Here is a 12,086-nt window from a genome sequence, read left to right as displayed (position 1 = left end):
AAGGGGGGGCACTTCCAACCCCAGGCCTGGCTCTTAAAGGGCCCGCAGGTGCCCCCTTCTAGGGCAGCTTCAGGCACGCAGGGTCCTGCCTAGCTCCTGCTGGCTCACCTGGCGGGGAGGTGGAAGGGGCGGGCCTGGGAGCTGGGCCAGGCCAGGGGCGGGGCTGTGCGCCCCGCAGGCCGGCTGCCTCTGCCTCCCGAGCCCCCTCCCGGCCCTCCTCCTCCCCTGCCTGGCGGCTGGTCCAGCTGTGTTCCATTAGCGGCCCTGGCAGGCCCCCAGCCCCCTGGATCCGCCCCTCTTCCCCCACCCGGAGTGGCCGGCAGTCCCGGCAGGCGTGCGCCGGGCAGCACTCAGCCGGGAGAGATCCAGAGCCAGGAAGCTGGGGACCAGTGGCCGGCAGCGAGAGATGGAGGACCCCCAGAGGGCCTGAGGAACCCTAGCCCTGCTTCCCCTGGATGGCTGCTGGGGCTTCCCGGATCGCTCAGTGAGTTGAGGGGATCCCAGGCCACCGGTAAGTGGAGTAAGTGGAGACGCAGTGGGCTGCCTCAGGGCTCTGGACTGATGGGCCCTTTCTCCCCCAGACTTGCTGTGTGGCCTGGGGCAAGTAGCATCCCCTCTCTGGGCCTCAGTCACTTTCTTTATAGCAGGATGAGCTCTAAATTCCATCCTGGTTCTGACTCTCCCTGCTCCCAAATCTATGCCTCTGTCTTGAGGTGAGACATCTCCTTGGAAGCTTCTTTCTCTCTATCCCTGTAGCTCTCCACTCTGGCTGGGTTCTGGGGAGCGGAGGCCAGAGATTGGGAGCCGGAGGGGACTCGAGTACATCCATGTTCACGCCTCCACATGTACCCACATGCCTCTTGTAGTTGGCAGCCCTTCCATTGGCTGGCGGGAGGGGAAGGCCGGGATAGGGCTTGAGAGGTGGGATGTGTGCACCAGGAGGATGGGGGCTGAGTAGGGTGGGGCGTGGTTCTGTGCCAGGGAGAAAGGGGCTGGAGTCCAATATATTGCCAAATATACTGGGGTGAGGGGTCCTTTCTGTTCTCATTCCCCATCCACAACTGAGGGAAGAGCAATAGGATTCCTTTACAGTCGGAAGGAATGAGGTCAGACTTGCTTAAAGAACTTCCCAACAGGAAGGCCTGCTGGAGGGGTGGTCATGGGCTGGCTGTGTGCATGTGTGTATATACAAGCTGGTATATCTGGGTATGTCTGTGAGCATGCCTGTGTGCAGGTATGTTTGTATGCATGCTGGGCCACATATGTGTCTATATGTATATGTACCTGTGCATCCGAGTCTGTTATACTGACACATGCATGGCTCTGCGTTAGTGCGTGTGAGCTGCCTGTCTTGGGGAAGCCCAGATGATGTATGGCCCTGCTGGCTGCTTGCTAAGCCTGCATCGATTTATCTGCGGCCATCCATCAGGGTTTAATAAAACTAAAAGACGAGCATCCATCAGCAGAGGGCTTGGCAATGAGGTCCTGAGCCCTGGTGACCTGCTCTCCCACCCACGGTACCCATGGGGGAAGCTTCCTTGGCCCACTCACAGCCCTAGGAGACCTTACAGGAGACTCAGCCCAGTTGCCCCTGCCCTTGTGGGTGCCTGGCAGGGCTGTTTGGGCTGAGCTGGGTGCAGCTAGCCAGGCACTAGGCTGGCATACACCAGTACAGGGCACGAGCTGTTAAAATATTCCAAGTGTCTTAATGAATAGCCTCTTCCTGAAGCCCCCTCACTATCCCAATTTCCCTGGCCTTCTAGGACCTTCTAGACCTCTTCTCAATCCAGCAACTATGCACTGGCACAGCCAGATGCTGCCTGGACCCTGTTTCAGTGCTCTGGCCAGAATTCTGCTCTGCCTAGTCCATGTCTGTGCCATACCGGTGGTTAAATATTTTGAATATCACCTCTGCCCGAATCCTAGCCCAAGGCCTGTGGTTGGCCAGACTTCCTGCCACCCCCAGACTAGTGCCTGGGCCCCATGGGCTGGCCACTTCTGGCCCAGGTGTGGAGGTGTGCCATGTGAATTCAGGAATCCCCCTTCCCGGTCTCTGTGGTTTGCAGGTGCTGTGGCTGTAGCTGACCTCTTTGGACCAGGATGTGGGTATCTTGGGCTCCTGGCCTGTGGCTACTCGGTCTCTGGGCTACCTTCAGCCATGGGTCAAATGCAGGTGAGATGACACAGGAGGGTTAGAGTGCCACAGGCCTGCGGCTGGCTCCCTGGTGTGCCGGGGTCTTTGCATATACATGACCATGAATGTGCAGTCATGTGGGCATTTAGGGGAGAGTCTAGGGGCTGGGATCAGGGTGGCCTAAGCTGTTTGCACACCCGAGTCTGTGCAAGGTGAGCTGGAGAGTGTGTGTGTGTTTCTGCAAATGTTTATGTCTCTGATCAGCTTCGTGCTTGCATTTCAGACCTGTGCTGTACATTTGTACGGATTCCTGCGTCTCTGTGTGGGACAGAACAGCCCCTTTCCCCAACATACAGACCCATTCTGTGCTCACATTGCCGGTAGGGCCAGCGGGGTGGGGGGAGCAAACAGTGAGCTCTCCTTGCAGAAAGAAGCTGCGTCCCCAAAGAGGCCCGGCCCCTCTGATCCTCTTCATGCTGGAGAGTCCATCCTCCGGCTCACGTGCTCGTCCTCCTCCAGGGCTGGCCCTGGATCTCCAATAAAGGGCCCGCCCCGAGGCCCAGACTCTGGATGAGACACAGGGTGCAGCTTTCCAGGGCCCAGAGCCAGGGGAAGTTAACCGGGCAACTTGCCCAGCCATGCTGGGTGCCCTCTGGGCTCGGTAGCTCAGCCACCTCGCCAAGCAGGAACAGAACTCCCAGACCCCAAATCCAGCTAAAAGAGGCAGAAAAACCAAGGTGCTAAAGCAAGAGGGCTTGTGCACTGGTGTGTGGCCACCTGCCAGTTGTGTGTGCTGCATGTGTGTGTGCACGTACGTGTTTTTTCATGTGTGTGCGTGAGCTTTGCTCTCCTCTCCCTCACCAGGTCCCCTGGGGGGATGGGGCAGAGAATTTCAACATGTGTAAGGAATGTGGGCCCATTGCCAAGGGGTGAGTCACCCATTGCTGCTGTGACGCCGAAGACAGTGATGGTCTTTTTGGCCAGACCTGGGGGAGGGAGACTCTAGTAGGGTCACTGGGCCCAGGAACCCAGGAGTCCTTCTTCCGGCAAGACTAGCCAGGGAGTCCAATGCCAGCTTCTAGGAGCTGTCTTCACTGTCTTGTCCTCCCTCTGCGTTGATGGGAAGGACTCTTTGATCATGGCTTCTGTATTTCTGATTGTAGTCCTCCCCCAACACTTTTGCTCAGTCAGCCCCAGGGAGAGGGAGGTTCATGGCTGCCCACCTGTCCTTTCAGGGCTTTGGAGACCTGAATTAAGCTATTCCCTTCTCCAGGAGCCCTTACTCCTTTAAAATATCCTGCCTGGAGCTTGTGGTCTCCTCAGACCCTAAGTCTCTTCTCACTGTTTCATAAGACAGTTATTCAGGTAAAAAGTCTGTTGGCCCAAACTTGTATCTATCCTGCTTGTCTGCGTTGGATGCAGGAAATTGGACCCCAACCTTTGCTGAGAACATGTGTACCAGCTGCACATGTCACCCCCAGTGGCATAGGCATCCCCAACTCACACATATGCAATTGTACATAACACAATGTACACAAGCCTGACATTTCCTCACCCCTGAAGTGCTCCTCATCCCCTACCTGGGCGTACATCGTGGTGGGGGCACATGTACGTACACACTCCCCCGCTCCATCTGTGCACTGGAGCTGCACAGAGTTTCTTTTGTTCTCTCCTTCACTGGCCTGGCCCCTGACTTGGAGCGTTGGAAGATTTGGGTTCCTGGAGTCTGGTCCTGCTCTGCTGTTGACTCACTTAGTGGCCTTGGGCCAGGCTTCATCTCTGGGCCTCAGTCTTCCCAACTGCGTGTGGGGGGCCCTCCTGGCTCTCTGCGTAGCCAGGGCCAGAAGGCAAGTGGTGAAAGCAGGCTCCAGGCAGAGTGGGGGCTATACACTTGTTCTCTCCCAGGTTCCCAGGAGCCCTGCTGTGCAGCTACCTCGGCCCGAGCCCACCTAATGCCCACTGCCAATTCCCTTCCAGGTGAGCAGTGCCCACTTTCTCAGCAGGAAGGACTCAAGCTGGAACACAGTAGCGGTTTATCAGCCAATGTGACTGGTGAGTGCCCATCTGTCCACTGTCCCCCTCTACCATCTTCTGGGGAGTGGTCTGTACCCCACCTCCCCTGCCTAGCTGAGCTCCTCACCTGGTGTCTCCTCCCGAGGCTTCAACCTCATCCGCAGACTCAGCCTCTTGAAGACATCTGCCATCAAGAAGATCCGCAACCCCAAGGGGCCACTCATCCTGCGGCTGGGGGCCGCCCCGCTGACGCAGCCCACGAGGTAAAGGCAGTAGCATGACAGCTGGGAATCAACACTGACCTCGGCCACACTCCCCAGCGACGCTGGGTGTGGGGCCTCTCTGTGGGTCATTTCATCTCGCCCCTGCCCGGAGTGAACCTGTCCCACCTGTAGGGCTTGCAGTGGGGCAGAAAGGGGGTGCCTGGCAGACACACCCTCTGTCCCTCCCCTGTCTCTAGCTAGCGGTGGGTGGGAACAGGTCTGTATCCTATGGGCACTGTGAGAACACAGGATGTGGGCGGGAAGCTGGCAAGAGTGGGGTGTGTGTGTGCGTGCATGTGTGTGCGTGCATGTGTGTGTGTGTGCACCCATACGTGTGAAGTCCGAATGCCCACACGTCCCTGGGTGGTCTGGCCCTGCTTACCTCTCTGACCTCAACTCCCAAAGTGTTCCTTTCTTTCTTGCTGCTCCAGTCATTTTGAACCCTTTCCATCTTTTTTTGCTTTTTGGCCTCTTTCCTTCCACCCCAGGTATTCACCCCCAGGCATCCTGGATTCCTTGGAAGCACTTACCAAAGTTGCATGCAATAGTGAAATAGTCATTCTGGGGATTGTCGGACTTGACAATCAGACTTGAGGGCTGCGTGAGGGCAGGCGCCTCCCTGTACCTAACCACTGTTACCCCAGCGGCCAGACCCGCATGGGCACGTAGAAGGCACTCTATGAAGGCATAGAGGATGAACGAGCGTGTATCCGATGCTTGGAGCGTGTGCCTGTGTGCATCTGGGGCAGGGTCAACAGTCCCAGGGCCCAGGGTGGGCGTGTCGGGCCCTCCCCAGAGCTTCAGGGCGCCCTCCCTGCTCCCCCTGCAGACGAGTGTTCCCTCGGGGCCTCCCTGAGGAGTTTGCCTTGGTGCTCACCCTGCTGCTGAAGAAACACACCCACCAGAACACGTGGTATCTCTTTCAAGTGACCGATGGCGATGGGTATCCACAGGTGAACCCCCACCCTGCTATTCTTGGGGCATTGGGTAGTACCAGTCCCACCCATTTTGTATCCCAGCTTGTGATTTTTGGGGTCTTCCCGCTCCATCCAGAGCCCACCGCCAAGGCGACCCCCAGCCCACCAGGACTTGTCTCCTTCTTTCAGGATGCACTGCTCCCTGACCCCTGCCAGCTTTTTTCCCTTCCTGGGCCTCAGTTTCCCCTCTTGTGAAATGAGCTTGAAGGCCCCTGGCTTTGTCATGCTGCAGTTCAGGATCTCTGAATCCGTCCTGCCCCTTCTCCCAACTCCACACAGATTTCCCTGGAAGTCAACAGCCATGAGCGGAGCCTGGAGCTCCGGGCCCGGGGCGAGGATGGCGACTTCGTGTCCTGCATCTTCCCGGTGCCCCAGCTCTTCGACCTGCGTTGGCACAAGCTGATGCTGAGCGTGGCCGGACGTGTGGCCTCTGTGCACGTGGACTGCATCTCAGCCTCATCCCAGCCTCTGGGGCCCCGGCGACCTACAAAGCCCGTGGGCCACGTATTTCTGGGCTTGGATGCTGAGCAGGGCAAGCCTGTCTCGGTGAGTGCTGGGTCGGGCCCTGGCCTCCCATTCTGCCTTCTGGGAGCCTGAGTGAGCATCCCAGAGTCCACAACTGAACAGGGCTTTCCCTTGCTCAGAGTCCTCCCACGGCTCCCCATCACCCTCCAGATGCAGCCTGAACACGTTAACCTGGCATTCAAGGCCCTTTACGATCTGGACCTTATACGTGCCTGCAGCAGCATCTTCCTCTACATCTCTCTGTGCAGCGCGGCTCTGGTCACTTCTGTCCTAGTCATCCAGCTCACCTAGTTCTTTCACACCTCCATGCCTTTGCCTATGCTGTTACCTCTGCCTGGAATGCCTTTCCCTGCATTCTCATCTGCTGAACGTCCACTGGCACTTCAAAGCCCAGCATGAAGGGAACCTCCTCCTCCCTTGCTCCTCTCGCCTGCCTCTCCCACTCTCCCGCACGTGCAGTTTTGTTCTGTTTTTGGTGACAGCTTTATTTTTGATGTCTCCCAGGGCAGAGCAGAAACACCCTGAGATCAAATCCTGGGGCAGAGACATCTCTGTGCCTCACTGGGGGCCAGGACACAGAGGTGTTTGATACAATGAAGTGAAATTGACATACGTGTCCCCTGCAGTTTGACCTTCAGCAGGCGCACATCTACTGTGACCCGGAGCTCGTGCTGGAAGAGGGCTGCTGTGAGATTTTACCCGGAGGGGTGAGTGGCTCGGCCTTGGCGTAGCTGGTGAGGGTTGGGCACTGCCCGGGGACACAGTGTGCTGGAGATGGGGGTGTGAGGGGGTGCCTCTTAGCATGAGTCTGCCTCTGTACTGAACCCAGCTCTTCCCCACATCGAGCAGTGCCCCCCAGAGACCTCCAAGGCCCGCCGGGACACCCAGAACAATGAGCTCATCGAGATCAATCCACAAACTGAGGGCAAGGTCTACACCCGCTGCTTCTGCCTGGAAGAGCCTCAAAACAGCAAGGTGGGTGGGCAGGGCAGGCAGACATGGGCACAGGCAGACACAAGCAGGACTACCCCTCCCCTCACCTGACTGAGGTCTGCCACCAGGGTCAGTCGGCCATGTGCCCAGTGTAGGAAGGGCACTGGAAGCCCCAACTATTTGCATACTGCCCCTATAGGATTCGGGGAGGCAGAGACGGACGGCCCACTGGGTGACCCTGTGCCTGCCTACCTATTGGCATTGAGAGCTATGCCCATCCAGTTCTGGCACTGCCCAGACCCTCACTGATGCCACCCAGACCCTTCTGATGAGGGCAGGACCAGGCTCGACCCCAAAGGCAGTTTCTCCAGGACAGAGACACTTGGGGTTGAAGGCCACGTTGCACCGCTTCCACCAGGGCTGGCTCACCCTCCTGGGCCCAGCACCAGCCAGTGCTCAATGGGTTCTATGCCCAGCACCATGGCCAGCTGCCCTGCCCATCCCTAGGCTCTTTGGAGGTGGAAGGGAAGCCCAGTTCCTCCCTCAGCCCCACCCTGGCTGGCAGCCTCCCGCCCACCAGGCGCCCTGCCCAGCCTTCGGCTGCAGGAACACAGGACCCCATTGATTCCCGGCCTTGTTTTCTCCGACATCACATGGGTGGGGGAAGAAAGGGGAGCTGTGGGGTGGCCTCAGGGACCTGAGCAGGCCCTTGATAACCTGGGAGGTGCCAGATGCCAGGCTGAAGCCTCCCTGAGGTCCCTGCCCCCACCTGGGTGTTCCTTTCCAGTGTGGACCCCAGAATTTCCCCCTCCTCAAGGGTTCCTCTTTGCCTGTGTGCCCAGGTGGATGCCCAGCTGACGAGAAGAACCAGCCAGAAGGCAGAAAGGGGAGCGAAGGTAGATGCAGAGGGTGGGGGAGGGGCCCTCTGTAACCCCCTTAGATGAGGCACTCCACCCCCACTCTCTTCCTGCCTGCCCCCACTCCTGGACAGAGCTTAGGCCCTGTAGGTGCCAGCTCTGAGGACAGACAGACAGGGTGAGACAGACACAGGGCCTGGCCCACCCTTGCTGGTTCTCAGGTGGGGGTGTTGGCAGCCGTGCCTGATCCCCGAGCTCCCTGCCCATTCCCACGCCCCTCTCTTCCCAGGCCCCTCGGGAGGCGGCAGGCGATGAGGTGAGCCTCCCATCTGCTCTGGCACGACAACAGGGCTCGGTTGAGGAGGTGTCAGCCTAACCCTTTGGGCTCGGGGCCTGGGCATGGCATGCAGGATGACTGCACAGCTCCCAGTACTCCTTGGGGGTCCAGTGCTGGGGTTGGTGGGGTTGGTGGACAGCCCCTAGCCCTGGAGGACACTCCTGCTGAGCTGGCAGCGAACGGCACTACCATCATGGGGAGAGCCCGGTCCCCAGTCACAGTACCCCTGGATTCGGGGCCTCGCTCTGTCCTACATGCTGTGTGACCCAGGCCCACTGCTGTTCCTCTCTGGGCTTCAGTTTCCTCGTCTGAAAAACGGCTGTGGGTCTGGGTTGTTGGAAAGTGAGGGGCGAGGCTTGTTTTCTAGGATTGCTGTCTTCATGCTGCCCTCAATTCCACCCAAGGCCCCTGTGATGTCCCGTGGGCTTGGGGGTGGCGGGGATCGAGGGTGGCAGGAGGGCTCATCCCAGGGGCTCAGAATTGACCTCCTGGCTGGTTCCTCCCTTCCAGTGCCCACCCTGTGTTCCTGGTGCCCAGGAGAGCAATGTGAGTGAATGGCAGGAGCATGGGGGCGGTGGGCGAGGGCTGGGAAGGGGCGTTGCCCAGAGCTGGCGTGGCAGCTTCCTGGTTGAGGACAAGGGGGTCTTTGTGCACTTTGCACTCCCTCTCCGCCTGTCTCCCAGAGCTGCGCTTGACCCCCAGGCCTGGCCCCACCAAGCCAGGGCTGCGTGGGAGGGCACCCCTCCTCTGTGATCTGGCCATGTGCTGGGTCCAGGGTGGAGGGGCATGTGGTGGAAGGGGCCAGATCAGGACCATGGTTGCTGATTGCAGTCGTGCAGCCCCGCAGTCTGAGGCCTGCTCTGTCTGGAGGTTTCACACGTCATCTCGGAGGCCTGGAGAAGGGGAAGGGCTGGCTCAGGGTTACACGGTCCCCACTGTAACTTTGGGTTACACCCCAAAAGCCACATGTTGGCTCTGGGTCCCCTACACCTCCTTAGCTGGCCCTGGCCCAGCCTCCCTCTGGGGGTCTAGAAGGATGAGGGAAAGAGGCTTAGTGTGAGCCCAGCTGGTATCCACCTGTGCCTCTTCCGTGGGCAGCATGAGTCCCCAGTTCCCATGACCTGCCATTCGGAGTTGATGTGCCACATTGGTCCCCCCAGGGTACAGCCCCAGATCCCCTCAGCTCCAAGCCCCCTGACTTTGGGAGATACCAGGAAGTACCCCCTCTGCTCCCTGCCCCTCTTTCAATCCAGTCCCCCATGAAATCTGGTAAAGCTGATGGTCCACAGATGTGCAGGGTAACCATGGCAACTAAGCAGCCATGCTATGCTAGCAACTGAGGAGGGGGGGGCAACCAAAGCCTGGCAAGTTAGAGAAAGTATATTAGATCCTCTGCAAGTTTTGCATCCTTAGGAAATAGAGTCAGCAGGTTGACTGACCTGGGAGGCAGAGCAAGGCCTGGGATTCAGGCTGTTGGTCCTGCCACCATGCAGTGTGACCTTGGCTAAATTGCTTACGCTCCCTGAGCCCCTGGTTTTCTCTCCCTCCCTGAGGTGTAATGCTCTCTCTTCTATCCCCTCAGGTCACACTTGGTCCCTCTGGCCCCAAGGTGAGTCCTAATAGAGAATAGGACACTTTTGTCCTCTTTGGTGGCCCCCGGCCATTCCACAGCATGTGACCCCGTGGCTGTGTGTTTATAGCTGGACTACTGGAGCCTTATATGTGCAGGGTGTGTGTCGGAGAGAGTGGGGGTTGTGTGTGTACACAAATGTTAAGAGCTGCCCTTTCCTGAGGCCCTACTGTGCACCAGGCCCTGGACCACACCTGTGCACATCTGTTACCTTCCGAGGCCCCTCAATTCTCATCCTGTGGGGTGAGAGCTATCATTTCACTTCAGGGGAAACTGAGGCCAAACTGTGCCCACGTGTGTGTGATTGGGTGTGTCAGAGTGATTGTGCATGGGTGTGGCTGCAGGCATCTCTGGGACACATGTTTTCATGCATGTGGCCCACTAGGGGCTGGGTTGAACCCATATACCTGTGAGCCCAATGGGGCCACAGAGCTTGTGTGGGAAGGGAGTGTGTGCTCATGAACCCCATTTTATTGATGAGGAAGTGGTGTCACAGAGATGACATGACTTGCCCTGACTCACATGCTAGCAGGCACAAGATTCAACCTCAGGCAGCCTGACACTCAGTCGTCCTGGGTTTCTGCCACTCTGCACATGTGTGTCCATGCGCAGGTGTCCATGTGCCTCTAGATGTGCGGGTGTGGGTGACATGCCGGGGTATGGGTATAGGGGAAGGTGTACCCTCTGCCTGAGACCGTAGATTTGCCACATGCAGCCTCTTGGCGTGGGGCATGTGGATGGATGCGTGTGCATGTTGGGGGTTGGGGTGGGCTGGGCACTGCCCGTTCATGTGCATGTTTGCACACCCATGTGTGCTGGTTGGCTGGAGGAAACCAGGGGTGGGGGCCGCTTCCTTTAGGCTCCTGTGTGTCCCCAGCCTCCATTCTGGTTTCACCCACAGGGAGGGAAAGGTGAGCAGGGACCGCCTGGTCCGTCAGGCCCCAAGGGAGAGAAGGGAGCACGGGTAAGTGCCCCGGCTGTGCCCATGGCAGGACCCTTCCCAGTGCCCTGGGGCGGGTGGGCCATGAGCATCATCTCAGCCCAAAGCCCATAGCCTGACCCAAATCAGGGCTGAGGGCCAGGGACTTCCTAGGGGTTAGTGTGTGGAAGCTTCTATTTTCTAGGGACATTTGGGCCTATGGGATGTGGGATTCCTGGGCCTGTCCTCCTCACAACAGGTCTAGGGTGCCCCCCCAGGAGGCCCCCTGATCCCTTGTTCCCTACCCTCAGGGCAATGACTGTGTTCGAATCTCCCCGGATGCCCCGCTTCAGGTAAGACCTGGAGGTGAGGCCTGCTTCGGGGCCACTATGGGGCAGCCCCTGGGGACAGGGCTGCACCCTTGGCAGCCCATCAGGTGACCCTGGGCCCCTCTCAACACCTCGTCTCCCTGTTCAGTGTGCAGAGGGCCCGAAGGGAGAAAAGGGGGAGTCGGGAGCTTTGGTGAGTGTGGGGTCAGGGGTGGGGTGGGGGGCGGGGGTCCTGGCCCAGCCTCACCCTCCCTTCCTCACCCCTTCCTTTGTGTCCCCTCCTCATCTCAGGGACCCTCAGGACTCCTAGGCTCCACAGGCCAGAAGGTAACAGGCCCGGACCTGGAGGAGTGGGTGCTAGGAGGTCTGCAGGCCCCACACACACGGGGAAGGAAGTGCCCAAAGTCCTCCTAGCGGCGCTGTCAGTGCGCAGAGTTGGCAGGACCCGGCCCCTCCCGCCTGTCCAAATACCTGCCAGTCCCAGAGAGTGGCCTGGCTGGTCTGGAAGTTCTTCCTGTTGTCTACCCTCTTGTGGTGACTGAAGCCATTCACCTCCAGGGCGGCAGAGACCGGGGATCTAGAAAGCAGGTGTCCCTCCCCCAGTGGAGCTGTCCTGGTTGTTCCAGTGCCTTCTCTCAAGCCTGGTCACTTTGCCTCTTCCTTCCACCAGGGCCAGAAAGGCGAGAAGGGCGACGGAGGCTTGAAGGGCCTGCCGGGAAAGCCAGGCCGAGACGTACGGAGCTTGGGGCCCTTCCCCGCCATGACCCCAGCACCAGCACGGGGTCGCAGAGTGCTGGGATTGACCCACGGGCATCCGCCTCTCTCCTTGCTCGGACAGGAGAATGGGGGTGGAGTGTGGGGGGTGGGAGCTGGGTGCCTCCTGACTCCTAGCCTTTGAGCCCTGACCTCTAAGGCCCTGGGGTTGACACGCAATGACGTTGGGGCACTGGGTGGCTCTGGCTTGGGGAGAGGCAGGGAGGTGGGACAGGGGGTATTCAACTGTCCTAGAGGGGGAGGAGCCGGGTCTCACGCCCTCCCCTTCCCCACAGGGCCGGCCAGGAGAGATCTGTGTCATCGGGCCCAAAGGGCAGAAGGTGAGTGTGGCGTCCATGGCGCGGAGAGGAGGTGGCAGGGTTGAGGCGGCAACTCTCTCACGAGCACCTTATGTC

At 59.2% G+C, this 12,086-nt stretch overlaps 1 protein-coding gene across 1 annotated transcript in view; it reads left to right on the top strand.

The window, feature by feature from the left end:
- Positions 1-311: 311 nt before the first annotated feature.
- COL16A1 (collagen type XVI alpha 1 chain) overlaps positions 312-12,086 on the top strand; it is a 48,997-nt gene continuing 37,222 nt past the window's right edge. The window contains exons 1-18 of the mRNA XM_012765454.3: positions 312-511; positions 2,067-2,173; positions 4,112-4,186; positions 4,293-4,410; positions 5,240-5,363; positions 5,667-5,933; positions 6,539-6,619; positions 6,762-6,887; positions 7,688-7,741; positions 7,992-8,018; positions 8,550-8,585; positions 9,622-9,648; positions 10,571-10,633; positions 10,900-10,941; positions 11,066-11,110; positions 11,209-11,244; positions 11,588-11,650; positions 11,967-12,011. Coding sequence (XP_012620908.2) covers positions 2,101-2,173; positions 4,112-4,186; positions 4,293-4,410; positions 5,240-5,363; positions 5,667-5,933; positions 6,539-6,619; positions 6,762-6,887; positions 7,688-7,741; positions 7,992-8,018; positions 8,550-8,585; positions 9,622-9,648; positions 10,571-10,633; positions 10,900-10,941; positions 11,066-11,110; positions 11,209-11,244; positions 11,588-11,650; positions 11,967-12,011 — 1,302 coding nt within the window. The 5' untranslated portion in view covers positions 312-511; positions 2,067-2,100. The remainder of the gene's footprint in view (positions 512-2,066; positions 2,174-4,111; positions 4,187-4,292; positions 4,411-5,239; positions 5,364-5,666; positions 5,934-6,538; positions 6,620-6,761; positions 6,888-7,687; positions 7,742-7,991; positions 8,019-8,549; positions 8,586-9,621; positions 9,649-10,570; positions 10,634-10,899; positions 10,942-11,065; positions 11,111-11,208; positions 11,245-11,587; positions 11,651-11,966; positions 12,012-12,086) is intronic.

This window comes from Microcebus murinus, chromosome 2 (assembly GCF_040939455.1).
Source record: "Microcebus murinus isolate Inina chromosome 2, M.murinus_Inina_mat1.0, whole genome shotgun sequence".
In the NCBI taxonomy this organism is placed as follows: domain Eukaryota; kingdom Metazoa; phylum Chordata; class Mammalia; order Primates; family Cheirogaleidae; genus Microcebus; species Microcebus murinus.
The sequence above is the reverse complement of the archived record's forward strand: the minus strand, read 5'-3'. Positions and strand labels throughout refer to the sequence as shown.